This window comes from Aplysia californica, unplaced genomic scaffold (genome assembly GCF_000002075.1).
Source record: "Aplysia californica isolate F4 #8 unplaced genomic scaffold, AplCal3.0 scaffold00115, whole genome shotgun sequence".
Classification (NCBI taxonomy): domain Eukaryota; kingdom Metazoa; phylum Mollusca; class Gastropoda; order Aplysiida; family Aplysiidae; genus Aplysia; species Aplysia californica.
Window position 1 is genome coordinate 1521571 of NW_004797385.1, and position 15696 is coordinate 1537266.

The 15696-nt window shown below is 41.7% G+C and overlaps 1 protein-coding gene across 1 annotated transcript; it reads right to left on the minus strand.

The window, feature by feature from the left end:
- Positions 1-925: 925 nt before the first annotated feature.
- Positions 926-15467, minus strand: LOC101859778 (spindle assembly abnormal protein 6 homolog; the record flags this gene model as incomplete). Its single annotated transcript, XM_013081101.1, is given in 14 exon segments — positions 926-1092; positions 1503-1607; positions 2401-2507; positions 4155-4236; positions 4809-4934; positions 7156-7299; positions 8532-8801; positions 9264-9380; positions 10189-10308; positions 10782-10859; positions 12116-12281; positions 13012-13116; positions 14188-14267; positions 15413-15467. Coding segments are annotated over 14 exon segments (1722 nt in total), but the record flags the coding sequence as incomplete, so codon positions are not given.
- Between the last annotated feature and the right edge of the window lie 229 nt (positions 15468-15696).

Below are 15696 nucleotides of genomic sequence, written 5' to 3' on the forward strand. Positions count from 1 at the left end.
TGAACGTTTCTGTATAACTTATTTATTATTTTTTTTTAGTACCGTATATTTTTTACAGCACTCGCAACTGCATAAGGTCATATGAGTGCCAAGGGGTGGATGTCAACAGAGAAGTCTTTACAGGGAATCCGGCTTACTCTGCTCACCTCTGCTTCGACTATCAAGGCAACCCGGAAATAGCGGGTCACAAGAGTGTGACATATATACAAAAAGAAGTAGAGGAAAAATGACGGTAGTAAGGATTAGGAAAGAAAAAGCAGTAGTTCCCTGTTGCAGTTCAGGCACAGTTATAAGCATGACATAGATGAATCAACCCGTTTATAATTCTACTGTGCATAAGAACATGTTAATGTCCTCCCTTTGGGAATGGCCTAAAGACACTTCAGTCAGTGGCACCGCCCCGGGGGGTGGCTTTGGCGTCCATTTTCTTGCTAATTTTACCTCTGAAACCAGGCAACCCTCACGTCCTTCAATTGTCAATACCAATATCTTGACTTGTATCCAAGATAAATGGATATTTTTCTCCTCAAAAGTGAGGCAAATGGACAGGCTTTAAGATGATACCAATAACTCCATTTGTCCAAAAATTTAGGAACGCCTGATTCCACAAAGTCGGGACTCATATTTCCCCAACACCTCAACCACAAACCAAACCACAGCGCCATCATGACACAGATATTTTTCCAACAAACCAAACCACACCCCATTTGTGAAAACCACAGCCCCATGGTGAGAGCCACAGCGCCCATCGTGAGAACCACAGCCCCATGGTGAGAGCCACAGCGCCCATGGTGAGAACCACAGCCCCATGGTGAGAACCACAGCGCCCATCGTGAGAACCACAGCCCCATGGTGAGAGCCACAGCGCCCATGGTGAGAACCACACCCCCATGGTGAGAACCACACCCCCATCACGAGAACCTACTTGTTGCCTCCGCTAGAGTTGAGCCCCTCCCCCGAGCGCGGCGAGATTCCGTTGTGAGAGACGGTCGACGTGATGGGGACAGGGAGGCCACTCTGTCTGACCGGCGCAGCGCTGCTGCCGGGTCCGTTGGCGACCACGGGCGTCTCCATCACAGGCTGATACTGGACCTGGACACAGGAAATACCACTTTTAGTTTAGATTAGTTTTAGTAAGACTTTTACGGCGCTCGCAACACAATAAAGTCATATAAGTGCCGAAGATTAGAGGCGTTACAAGAGAGTAACAAACACAAAAAAGAAGGAGGGGCGATAAGATAGATCTTTGATTGGAAAGAAGAAGCAAAACACACAAGAGCACCCGCCAACCACACACAAATACAACTATAGTTTTAGTAGAGGTTTTACAGCGCTCGCAACTGCATAAGGTCACATGAGTGCCAATTCTACAACTTTAGCTGATCCACAGAATGACAGGTTGTTCTAACATGCTAATATTATATGTACAGCACATATATATCAGGAAATGTAAAAATTTCTTCAACTTCAAAATGAAATTCTTGAACTGCGGAATCCCTCACCTGATGGGACCCTCCAAATCCCGGCCGCTGCCTCAGCGAGGCGCTGTGAGTCCTGCCATCATCGTGAGGCACCACTGAGCCGTGACTAGAGGCACTAAAGTTGTGCTGACGGAGGGAAAGTTGAGATGTGTGAGGAGGGTGGACCATTATACAGTGGGAACTTTGCAAAGTAATTCCTGCACTACAAAAAGCCAGGCAGATAGTCATAAGGAATTGGAAATTTACTCTACATATTAGCATTTAAACACATACAGTAGGCCTATGTGCTTGAAGGAAAGATATGGGGCAGGAGAGCCAGAGGAAGGCAAAGAATAACATAGATGGACAACATAAGAACATGGACTGGCCTGGATATGGCAGAATGTGCAACAGCAGCTCGCGACCGAGAAGGATGGAGGGTCATTACAGGTCAACCTCTGAGTCAGAGATGACACCTCCGGGTATCCAGGTAGTATGCCTATACCTAGCAGTCGACACAAGGGGGCTCACACAAACAAGTCCTTTAGGCTCAGGGGAGCTGGGCTCTATGGCTTACGACTTTTCACCTGCAAAACAATTCTATTGGGAAGGCAATTTTAAAAAAAGAGAGGTTTACTCTCTTGTGAGAGAAATGAGAGCCAAGTTTCCCCTGAGTAGGACAGCCTGTATATTTCCTAGGGAGTTGAGGTTGTTTCAGAATACTACCAAGTCTATGGGAGTAATAGCATAGATTGTGAAGTGCACAGAGCTTGCTGATGAGCCGGAGTTTGTGCTATACAAATGCAATCTATTATTATTATCTTATTATTATTATTATCATTATTTTAATCATTGTCATTATTATTATCATTATCATCATCATCGTTATTACTATTATCATTATCAGCATCATTATCGTTTCCCCACAGGAGTGTCTCACCATGCCTGACAGCGGCGGCCGCGTGTGTCCACTGGGTATCTCAAAGGTCCCGTGTTGTACCTGCGACACTCTCTGCTCGTTGATCTGTTTGTTCAGCCACTGGATCACTGGGGGGGGGGGGGGGAATACATAGGGGAGACAGAGTGAGATACAGGGAGACAGAGTGAGATACAGGGAGACAGAGTGAGATACAGGGAGACAGAGTGAGATACAGGGGAGACAGTGAGATACACACACAGGGGAGACACATACACAGGGGAGACAGAGTGAGATACAGGGAGACACATACAGTTGGTAGGAAATTTTGAATTTTGCTCGCATGGCGGCCAAAGCCTACTCTAATATATTTTGGACCACCAAGGGATCTTTAACGTGTGCAACTTGCACACGGGCCCTCCGAGATTTTTCTTCTTTGTCCGAGAAGGCTAGGTGTAGATCTTTCCTACCATAAGATCAGGGGTGTGGCAGAAAGACAGCAGTAAGGAGGAGTCAAGGAGTAGCAGAAGAAAGACTGCAGAAAGAGCCAGGAGCCCAGAAGAGGGGGCAAAGGAGGTGAGTGGGTGGGGGCAGAAAGAGGAGACGAAAGCAGACGACAGAATATTGCTAGAGAGCAGGAAATGAGGTGAAAGGAGACAATTTTAGAGAAGAAAATTTTTCGGTCGCTACCCGTACTCAAACCCGGGTCCTTCGAATGAGAGGCCAACACCTTAACCTCTAGGCCACGAGAGCCCCCTCATTTTTCTACCCGTTTGCATTCAGACCAATCTGACACAAATCAGTTTTTTCTTTACAAATACTCACGACATTGAAGAAAACTTGACATTAAGTCAGAAACAAAGAGATTTCGGAGAATGAATTGTCTGTCTCAAGTTTGACTGAAAAGCATGATGCTACATTGGCCCAATAAAGAAACAAAACAAAGAATTAAGACAATAGATGAACAGGAAAGCGCGCTCATATGACCTTAGCAGTTGCGAGCGCCGTAAAACCTTATACTACTACTACATACTACAGAACAGGAAAGAAATGATACCAGTGAGTAGGAAGCAGGTTTACCTACACATTCCATGTTCTATAACAATGGTCTTAAATCTTTAAAAGTGGAGACAAGATTATTGCTGTATTTGACAAATTGTGATAGACAGAAAGAACTTTTCTATCAAATTAGTAAAGAGTCAGTTAGTTGTAGTCAAGGTTTTACAGTGCTTGCAACTGCATAAGGTCATATGAGCGCCAGAAGATTAGAGGTGTTACAAGAGAGTAACAAACATAAAAAAGAAGAGGGGGAGATAAGGACGATAGATGTTTGATAGGAAAGAAGAAGAAAACCACACCAGAGCACCCGCCAACCACCCACAGTAAAGAGTTAAAAGAAAAGCCCGTAGACACACAGGCATGATTCACAGTGCTGGGGAAAAGGCAAGACAACAGAAGGAGAACACTTGTAGAAATTGAGTAGACAAAACAGTGGCAGCTTTCAACTACCTCGACAGCCTTGGTTGTGATCTATACGAAACGGTTGCGAGTTTTTAGTTTTTGTAAGAGTTTTACAGCACTAGCAACACAATAAGGTCACATAAGTGTAGAAAATTAGAGGTGTTACAAGAGAGTAACAAACACAGAAAAGAAGAAGGAGAGATCAGGACGATTGATGTTTGATAGGAAAGAAAGAGCAGATCACACCAGGGCACCTGCCAACCACCCCCACGGTTGTGATCTGTACAAAAGTGTCTGTACAGGACAAAAACACGTACTATTTTCATTTGTCTTCAGCAGCTTTTTGCTCTCTTCAAGTTTCTGCGTTGCACTTTCCAAGTTTGTTGTTAACTTTTCATTCTGAAAGATAAAAATCAAAATGTACTTCAACTTGAGGTAACAAAATGAGACAGAACAAATTATGGATCTAAAAAAAAAAAGAAAAAAAAAAGTAGCTTCCAAATCTATTACCAGACAACATCAAGGCGATCCACAATTTTAAGGGAATAACTAATAAAAAATATTTAGACTTAGAATATTAATAATAATAATAAATGACATTTCTATAGCGCTCAACCCCGACTAAAGTACACAGGCTCTGAGCGCTTTACAATACAGTACAATAGTTTATAGTAACATAAAACGTTTTGTTTTGACGAAAGAAAATTATTCCAAATATTCATCTTATTGATTCAAAAACAGAAACGACTTCAGCTGACATTTGAATGAATCAAAACAATCAAATATGTTATAAAGAAATAGTTCAACGTGCGTTTTTTGATAGAACAAAATTTTGGACCAGCTACGACTTTTTCGGACTTTTCACCCCGCCATTCAAAAAGAGCTTTAACCACAACAAGGACCATTCTCCAGACACACACACACATTTGTTCGACTTTCCTCCCAACTCTGCCATCTCCACATCCCCTTACCTTGTCCTCAAAATCTCGCAGCTTGTCTTTGGTGACGGCCAGCTCCTGCCTGGTTTTCTCCAGCTCCTGCTCCTTTTCCCCCAACAGTTTCTCCTGCTCTGTGGCGATCTGAGTGCGTAACTTCACCTGCACGGGACCAACCGGTGAAACAGTATTGGTAAAAAAACACATTTATATTTGGAATAGCATGGTGCACTTGCCCTCCAAATTTCACGTTTTTATCTTGAAGGTTTTTGAGTTTTTAGCTTATTAAAGTCAAGAAATGAACATTTCGAGGAAAGGAGCAAAAACATCTCAACATTGCTTTAAAGCGTTGTATTGGCTCACAATGTGACAAACTTTACCCAGCTATCTCTTTGACATAGGACTTAGGGAGTACTTCCATCCAATTGAGCACCTAATTTTCTAGGGAAGTTTCTTAAAAGCCAAAAAACATTGTCTGGACCTAAACTGGATCCCAAAAACCCGTGTGTGGCCTTAATAGAAACAGCACAAAGAATGTACACGTTCCAACACAAGCACACCAGGCCCCCTGAAGCTATTGGAGACAACACTCAATTATGTTCATAAAATGCACGTAAATGCCACAGAAAAAAACACAAACAATGATGTTTGCGACAGGAAAGTTGACACTGAGCAGAGCACTTGTTCATTGAATCATTCTGACGAAACGCCGTTTGCTGATGTTTTAGTAAGAGTTTTACGGCACTTGCAACACAATAGGTCATACAAGTGCCGAAGATTAGAGGTGTTACACGAGAGTAACAAACACAAAAAAGAAGGAGGAGAGATAAGAACGGTAGATGTTTGATAGGAAAGAAGGAGCAAACCCCACCAGAGCACCCGCCAACCACCCACGGTAACCCTGTTACATTTCACTTGGCACATAACATGAAGCTTCTTGTAACACAATGTGGTTCTGTAGAAGACGATATAAGTGAGGCAGCATGGTGGAATCAGGCTCTCGTCAAAATAATCAAAGTGAAGAAACTTGCATTTTTCCGCAGGTTTGTGAATTTTTATCAAATTTTTGTTTTTTGGCTCAACACCTTTCATGCCCATTAAAGAACTAATTTCTGTGTGGATTTTTCTGAAAAGCGTTGATTAAAGGCACAAAAATGTAAATTTTCAATTACCACAGACTCTTAAGCTAAGGAAATAACTAATCTTTTTCGCCATTTCCTCACAAATTTTACCTCTGAAAACAGGTGACCCCCACCTCCTTCTTTCGCAAATATCTCGACTTGTATTCAAGATAAAAGGATATTTTTTCATCCAAATAAAGACAAGTGAATAAGCTTTTAGATGATACCAATAACTCTACATGCCCAAAAATTGACGAGAGCCTGATTCCACCACGCTGCCTCATTTATAGAGGTAAGCCGTCAGATCTAACAGCCTGCATCCTTGCCCGAAGTACGATATGTTTGGCCAGCAAACGTTAGAACACCTGGCCAACGAAAAAGGCTTCGCGTACGACCAAATAGCACGGGCGCCAGCCTCGAGTGAGCCAAGCTAACAAGAAGACGTGACTGAAATTCTCTCGACCGAACCACAGGATTGGGGGCCCCCTATCATCGACAGATGACAGTGACACGGCAAGAACGATTACACAAGGTAGGCCTAAATCTTACAATACCAACCCAGTTAATGCACACCCACAAAATAGTACGGCTGTCTCAGTTTCTACACGTAGATCAAAAGAGGAACATTCCAAACTGACAACATAAATGTTATTGCTCTTATCACAGAGATGCCAAATGATTTTTGAAAAAAAAACTGAAAATGAGCGGAGCATCACATCTCACCTAAACCGAACCTTGTAAAGTTTTAAAATGAGCACACAAAAACATATTCTCTCTTACGAAAGCCGACGATGAAAAATTCCAACGGATGAAAAAAAATAGGAAAAAAAACGGAAAAAGCGGACATTTGGCATCACTGTTATCAAGACGTAGTTTATAGCCAGTTTGGATAAAGACGGCCACATTCTGCACGGAAGGGAGAGTAGGTAGCAGAATATTTAATCAAACCAAGTGAACCTATTTTGACAGTTCTTCTTCAACAGAAAGAACTCCCTGTAAAAGAGACCTGTTTTCGGTTATTGCCCAAAAACTACTTCGATGTCAACGTCGTAAAGGATGTGTCTGAGCCACTGTCAGCGGTTACGACTGCAAGCCGCTGGCAACGGCATGCCGGAGACGAGTAGCCGAGAAGACAACAACATCACACCGTCCCCCCTTCTGGCTGCCGTTGTTTCAACTCTCGGTTCAGTCTGTAACAACAATAAGTCATTATGCTAAAAAATTGAAAATCTAACGATGATTTTTGATCTTCAAAGGAATACCTTGGCATGGTATGACTTGATTTCTCCCTGCAGCTTTTTAATGATTTCATTGCCTTTCTTCAACTCCTCCCCCATAGCCTTGACCTTGTTTTCCAGCCGAGACACTTCTTTTTGTCGCCTTTCGACTTCTGCCTCGGCACGTTTCTGAAGAGAAGAACAAATCCTGTGTGGTAAGTCATGACAAACAGTGAAAACAAAAATGTGAATACTGTCATAGCCATGTCCCGGAATTTTTATTCCATAGATAAGATACATAGAGATAGGACTCCAGATAAGGCAAAGCTAGAATTTCCTCAAAGATAAAATGCAGGAGCTATCTTTCTAAAAGTAGCAAGAAATAGAAGCTGCTTGACTTATTTGTGAGTAGCCGTTTGCAACCTTTCAAGTGCTGACAAGGAATTTTGAGACCAACGCACATTTTCAAGGACAAAAAACCCCCCATAACAACAAAAAGATACAGTCGTTTCATTGGTATTCACTCCCAACAACACTCCCCCACCCAAAAAAAAATAAAAAAAATAAAAAAACCAAACAAACCCAGCAAAACCAAACCAAACAATCCCCACTACAAGAATCAAATCAGGAGGCACCTTTCAGAAAGTTGTGATGAAAAATCATCACAATTGACACATGATTTAAGCCTGCATCAGTTTATTTCAGAAAAAAATCAGAAAACAATATTCTAAAATGTGTTGTAAATAACCAACAAAATACGACTCAAGCCCACATCAGGTCTGATTCTTGGGAGATGCATTCTCTCCCTTCCACTGACCACAAAAAGTCATTAGCTGAAACTGACCATATCTTAATTAACCCTATCGGTACGTCGTGTTTTACTATCATATCCATACGACGTGGGGAACTCTGAGCCATCACTTTCCAAAGAGGAAATTCACTCGTTATCCACACGCTTTGCATAGCAATCTGTCAAAATGATTTTTTGAGAAATACTCAAAAGTTTCAAAGTGATCTTGGCACTAAAAGTATTCTAAAATGTGGAGAATACAACCCCTGGGGGTACAAAATGACCCCAGGGCATAAGGATAGCGTTAAAGAACTTCAGTTAAAGATGACAGCGATCAAGAACTACAAGTACCAGAGAGCTCAAACATTTCTCGTTACCTCTATAGATTGTGAACGGTATAGAGCTTGCTGCTGAACGGGAAATTGCACAACACACATGCTATCTATTACCATTCAGGGCGTGAAGGGTACCCTGAGAACATACAATATCCCACCCAGCCAGGCCATCAAACTTGCTAGAGACAGGAACCTCTTTCTTCCCTCGACACCCTAGAGGTACAAGAGGACGGAGAAAGTAAAGTAAGATCTATTATCATTATTATTATTATTATTATCATTATCGTTATTATTACCTTCTTCTCCTTTTCTGAAGACAACAAATCACTTGACTTTTCCAGCAGCTCTCCTTTGTCTCTCAACTCCTGCTCCAGCACCGCCGCTCGCGTCTGCAAAGCATTGTGGGACTTGTCCATGTCCAGACGCGCGTTGTCCAGACTTGAGTTCTCCTGCCTCGTGCTCTGTAGCTCCGTCTTAAGCCGTCGGTTCTCCTCGTCCAGAACACCCAGCTTCCCCCGACACTCACGGATGGTGGACTCCGACCGGTACTTGCAGTCGGTCAGATCCTGGCAAACACAGAGGAGTGAGCGTTTTGTTTGTTTTAGTAGAGGGTTTTACGGCGCTCGCCACTGCATAAGGTCATATGAGCGCCAAGGGGTGGATGTCAACAGAGAAATCTTTACAGGGAATCAGACTTGCTCTGCTCACCTCTCTAGCCTCAACAGCACAAAGTCTGCTTCGACTATCAAGGCACCCCGGAAATAGCGGGTCACAAGAGCGTGACAAACATACAAAGGAAGTAGAGGAAAAATGACGATAGCAAGGATTACGAAAAAAAAAAGCAGCAGTTCCCTGTTGCAGTTCAGGCACAGTTATGAGCATGACATAGATGAATCAGCCCATTTACAATTACAATTCTACTGTGCATAAGAACTCGAGATGTTAATGTCCCTCCCTTTGGGAACGGCCTAAAGACACTCCAGTCAGTAGCACCGCCCGGGGGGGGGGGTACATAAACAAGTTTCTACCTTTGTGCTGGCCTCCAGCTCCGAGAGTCGCGTCTCCAACTGCTTGACCGTCTTGGCGTGGGTCTGCTCCAGCTCTCGCTTCTCCTTCTCAAACCGCATCTGGAGGCTCGACTGGAACTGAAATAGTCGGAAAAGTTACAAAAATAAGCATATGGGTTTAACACTTTCCACCTCTCTTGTAACACCTCAAATCTTTCTGGCGCTCATATGACCTTATGCAGTTGCGAGCGCCGTAAAACCTCTACTAAAACTAAACAAGAGTGCATGAAGCACAATCTCTCCTCCCTCTTTTTTTCTGTTTGTTTCTCTCTTGTAACATCTCTCATCTTCAACACTTATATATAACCCTATCGTATTGCAAGTAACATAAAACTCTTACTACAACTAACTTTTCCGGACACTGATTGACCATCATGGTGTGTATGTGTTTCTCTGCGTCCCAAAGACATACCTGCATGGCTTTTTCTTTGACAATCATGGTGTATATTTTGTTTTAGTAGAGGTTTTTCGGCACTCACAACTGCGTAAGGTCATATGAGCTCCAAAGGGTGCATGTCAACGGAGAAGTCCTTACAGGGAATCAGACTTAGACTGCTCACCTCTTTAGCTTCAACAGCGCAAAGTCTGCTTCGACTATCAATGCACCCCAGAAATAGCGGGTCACAAGAGTATGACAAACATTAAAAATAGAAGTAGAGAAAAAATGACGATAGTAAGGATGAGGAAAGAAAAAGCAACAGTTCCCTGTTGCAGTTCAGGCACAGTTATGAGCATGACATTGTTAGATCAGCCTATTTACAATTCTACTGCGCATAAGAACAGGTTAATGTCCCCCCACTGGGAATGGCCTAAAGACACTTCAGTCAGTAGCACTGCCCAAGGGGGTTATGGTGTGTATGCGTTTCTCTACATCCCAATGACATACCTGTATGGCCTTTTCTTTCTCCAGGGTCATGTCCTCCTTGTGGCGAGTGGACACTTCCGACAAACGAGACGACCACTCCTGCTTCAGGGACTCCAGCTCAGATGACTTAGACGACAACAGCTATGGACAAAAAAAAAGGAGCGGCGCGTCAGTTTGTTTCTTAAACTCTTTAAACCCTGAGTTTTTTTCAACCGTTTCCTGGAGTTTTTTCTAGTCACCTAAAGCTTAGTTTTAGTTTTAGTAAGAGTTTTACGGCACTTGCAACACAATAAGGTCATATAAGTGTCGAAGATTAGAGGTGTTACAAGAGAGTAACAAACACAAAATAGAAGGAGGGGAGATAAAGACGATAGATGTTCGATAGGAAAGAAGAAGCAAACCACACCAGAGCACCCGCCAACCACCCACCAGGAAACTTTAAACAATGAAAAAGCTTTGAATTCAAACATGGCAGACAGAGGTAAAAACCAGGATTACAAGAAACAGAAAGGGTAGACATACATACTCTGTTGTACAACCAACAACATATGACGCAGTACAGAGTTTCGTACAAAGTAAAAAGGAATCATCATTTGACCCCTGAAAAAACGAACCTGTTGGGTTTCGTGTAGCTTGCCACTTAGATCCTGGGACGTGTGCTCAAACTTCTGCTGAATCACGTTGTAGCTCTCCTGTAACAATGAAGGAATAAACATCACCGTCTTGTAGTGCACTGAGGCGAGAAAGCAAATATGTTACTTTTGAGTTGAGCACAATCATGCCAGCAAAGTCCCACAAAAGCATTAAATATTTGTCTTATGCAGAGTTACGAGTAAGTGAAATAAAAAATAAAAAATTTAATCCTGAAGAAAAGATCGTAATATTGGGCTTCAAATAAGCAAGACAGCAGAAACATTCAAGATATCGATAGAGAAATATCCTATCTGTGCCACGATTCAAACTCCTTCAGAAGGGTGAAACATTTGTCTGCTCTAGGGTAAGAGGTACAGAAGTAATATTGTAATTATACTGGGAATAGATTATAGACCAAGTTCATATTAAGTTCTTGACAAACCAGGGTTTTTATTTGACAGCACTCTACATACTGCAGAAATAAATATTAATTTGAGGTATATCTATATAATTGCAATGTCGTATGTCCATCATAACGAAGGAACTTGTGAATCAGAATGAACAGGCTGGCTCGGGGAATTACTTTGAAGATGTGAGCATCCACAGGGAGGAATGTCTACAAAGAAACACTTTTGACTTTTTAATGGTACTCCTCGCGGCCAGTATTGCATACAGTGGTAAGTCATTATTGGTGGTCTTTGAGACACATCTGTAAGCAATACGGCCCGCGTCCTCCTCCAGGTCAAGGCTAGAACATACAAGGAGAAAGCTTCACATATTTCCAATTTTTAACAACAATCCAAGGAGCCATAGATACCAAAGGTGCCAACTGGCTATGACCCCCCCCCCCCCCCTCCTGACCTTTCAGACCCAATGGAGATGACAATGACAATGACAATCTTTATTCATCTTGCAGGGAGAAATTTGTCTTGGTCGTTAACAATGGCAGTAGACGTTACAAAAGTTAGACTTAAAGGTGCACTCACGCAAACGCACAACAAGACAGGACATTAGGCCAAGTAAATACATGTCTCACGTGCTGGGACAACCCGCTCCGTAAAAACATTCATTCTCTCTCTCTCTCTGTTTCATTTGTAGCACTGTGTGTTCAGTAACCTCACTGCAGTTGGTACGAATGAATTTCTATAGGGGTCTCAAAATTCATGCATTACATTGTCAAATACATCTTGTATCAAGACAATTTTTATCCAAAGTCCCTAAAATTGGGCCAAATCCCAACAATGCCAGAAATCCAGATTTCGAGATACAATGTATCCCAAAAGTCAGCACCCTAGAGTTCCTCCTATTGACAAACCTTGAGCTGTTTGAGACAGGTGACCAGGTGAGTCTTTATGTCGCCATCAGAGCCAGGTAAGAACTTGAGGGACAGATGGTTCAGGTGGCGGAACGGGTTTGTCTCCACGATGTTCATGTTGCACGCGGAGATTGCAGAACCTCCCTCGATGAACTGGAGCACAAATCTGGGGGGGGGGAATACGTACAGTCAATGACATAGTTGAAAAGTTTACGTCGTTTTCGCGACATGTATTATTTTGTTTAGTATGGGGTTCTACGGTGCTCGCAACTGCATAAGGTCATATGAGCGCGCGTGACAAGTAAAATATCAGAATTCTTTTTTCAAAAGGAGAAAAATAATGCAATGGTTCTCTTTCATACACAGATCTGTACTGAGCAACAATATGATATTAATTTCGAAGTTACACTACACTGTCAGGGAAGATAGCAAAGACATTCTGTGAAGAGTGGACAGCATATATATATACATATATATATACACAGTACCGTATATATATATACATATATATACACAGTACTGTTACACGCGATGGCTACATTGACCAACAGTCAAAATAAGACAAGCACTGAAATTCATTTCCGATAAGTGTTCAGAATGCATTTGTTCATAATGAATGATGTGCTCCCAGCGGCCTAAGCAAAGGGTTCACAAATTTAGAACCCCCCCCCCCACCATATGAAAACCGACATGCTATTAAAATCAATGACAAAAGGCATGCTCTCGACAGGGCTTTTCAGTCGGCTGGAGATCATGAAGTCTCCCACATGGAAGTGCATAAGAATGACAGTAAAATTGTCTGAGCATTTGTTTTGCAATTAATCCCAAAGCCTCACAGTCTCCATCTAAGAATAAGATAGGTTAAAAAAATGTAGAATAGCGATCATCCGACTAACTTTGGGTTCTCTTTTTCATCCTCTCGGATGCACATGACCAGCAAGTCGATAACTTTCTGCGGGAACGCCGTGAAGTCTACCAGTAGCCCCTGCTGGATCTTCAGGCTGAGGAGAAGGGAAAAAAATAAGAATAAGACTCCGGGATATCTCACCATTCTGAAAGGTAGGAACCAGGGTCAAATAAAGATCAGTTACACTGCAGGTTGAACAACCACAGATCAGTTACACTGCAGGTTGAACAACCACAGATCAGTTACACTGCAGGTTGAACAACCATGGTTAACTACCCCTGAGATCTAGCAGGGTACCGCAAAGAAAGAAGAAGATTATTTTATAGTTTTAGTTAGTTTTACGGCACTTGTAACACAATTAGGTCATATAAGTGCCGAAGAATAGAGGTGTTACAAGAGAGTAACAAACACAAAAAGGGAAGGGAGATAGTATAAAGACGATATAGGTGTTCGATAGGAAAAAAGAAGCAAACGTCACCAGAACACTCGCCAACCACCCACTTACCTCAGGAACAGAAAGTGCGAGCAGGAAACACGACTCAAAAGGCAACACGTCCCACAGTGGTTCAATTTACTCTGGGATATATATTGCTTATTCAAGCAATACTCAGGATTAAACAAGCAAACAATATCTTTCTTCCCAGTCCCCTTTTACCCTACTAACTTTCTGCAGCACTAAAAGAAGAAATCAGGAAAAGGGAAAAGACGAGAAACTAAAATTTTTACTTGAATTGAGTGTCAAAATCTAGAAAAGCACTCCCAAACCAAATTATCTACTGGGTTTTTTTTTTGGTTTTTTTTTTGGGGGTGGGTGGAATTGAGTAAAGAGAAGCCCATTGACATGAAGAACTGTTACTTACAGCAAGGTGGAAGTGCACGACAAAAAGAACAGAAACAGGAGGCGAGAATAGAAGTAAGATCTATCGGTGGTACTCTCTCTATCCATCCACATTCAGAGCGTATCTGGAAACAAACTTATTTTTAAAAAGTCATCTATAAAAACTGATAGATTTACTTACAAGTCCTAGAAAAGGCATTAAAAAAAAATATTCTGATACTCTCATTTTGGCATTATAATACAAAGTTAACAAAGTCAATTTCCACGTAGTGGAACACGTCTGTTGACTATCTCTAGCCCAGCCCCGACACACACAGGAGCACTCACCTCTGGAAGTCTTCCTCAGCCAGGTGCAAAGTGTAGAGGAAGTACAAATCTTGGTCGTTGGTCAGTTTGACCACAAGTTCCTTGTCAAACAAAAATAAAGCGTTGGTTAAAGGTACGAAAAGTAAACTTCAAAGAATTTCTATGGTACACCAATTGAACTAATTGCGTAAAATTCAATTATTAGAGGGCAAAAAGAGCTCCCAAAGCTCAATAGTAAGTGTTCTGAAAATTGTTACATTTTATAGTAGACAGAAAAACTAAAAAACCCCAAACATATTGACACATTCATTTTCAGTGATGTTGCCACTGAGCTTTCAGTGAGATACACTGCATCAGAAACATACTTTTCATTAACTGCACCTTCTGAGACCACGGCTAAAATAGTGACCATCACATCCGACAAATTGGCAGGGCTTGACTTTCATTTTGGACACATTGATCAGCCATCCCCCAAAAAAGCAAGACCAGACAGGACAATTATATTATTTCCGTCATTCAAGTCAGAATTACACCAAGACCATTGCATATATACAGCTTTGGCAGTTACTGAGTCTGAAAGAGCAATCATTAGGCTATATAATAATAATATATAAATATGGATAATTAAAGAATTATTACATAAAGTTGATTTTGGACCTCATTTGTCACACCCAGGTATCCCACCTTTTGGCAAATTTCTATAAGCATTTTAGATTTGTCTTTGTACCTTTTTCACTTTCTCAATAAGCTGAGGGTCAGTTTCAGGCAAGAAACATTTTCTTCTTCTTGTTGCCACATCGAACGTGTAAGACTGACCTAAAACTAGGCACATGCGGAAAACAGAGCAGATCATGGCAGATGGAACAGTTACATGGTCTCAAACTGAGAACACAGGGTGAAAGTAAGCTCTGCCCAAATGGACACCTCTGAGATTCTTTATTATGATGTCTTACAAATTTAAAAGCTTCTCCAAAACACACACACTTCATTATAGAAAAACCTGTCAACATGCTGTGCACAACAAGTAAAAAAAACTCAGAAAGGTGTGAGAAAGGTACGCCTACATGCTCACCTATTTCCGTGGCACAAACCACACAACATTTATATGATCTCCATCACGGTCCACTTTCGGGGCATAAAATCCAAGAGAATGGCCAAATTTACTCTCGCTGACTGTCCATTCCATCCCCCCCTCCCACCACCATTCCTCCTCGCCACACACATTCAACAAAAATACAAAACCCACCTTTTTCGAGTCATGTCTGCTGTCATAGCCCATCTGTACCCTGACATTTGCCTTCCTGAAAAAAGAAATCAGTTAATACAGTCAGTCAGGAAAGAAAATTAACATCAATTTAAGAAGACACACATAATTAATACAATCTACAATGTCAGTCTCATTTCAAATCTAAAATTAAAAAACATCACAATCCTCTGCCTCTAGCTTACTTGATTACATTTTCTTCTCCATTTTCAACCTGGCAGATGACTAAAAAGAGTATTATATACAAAAATGAAAGAAATGATTAT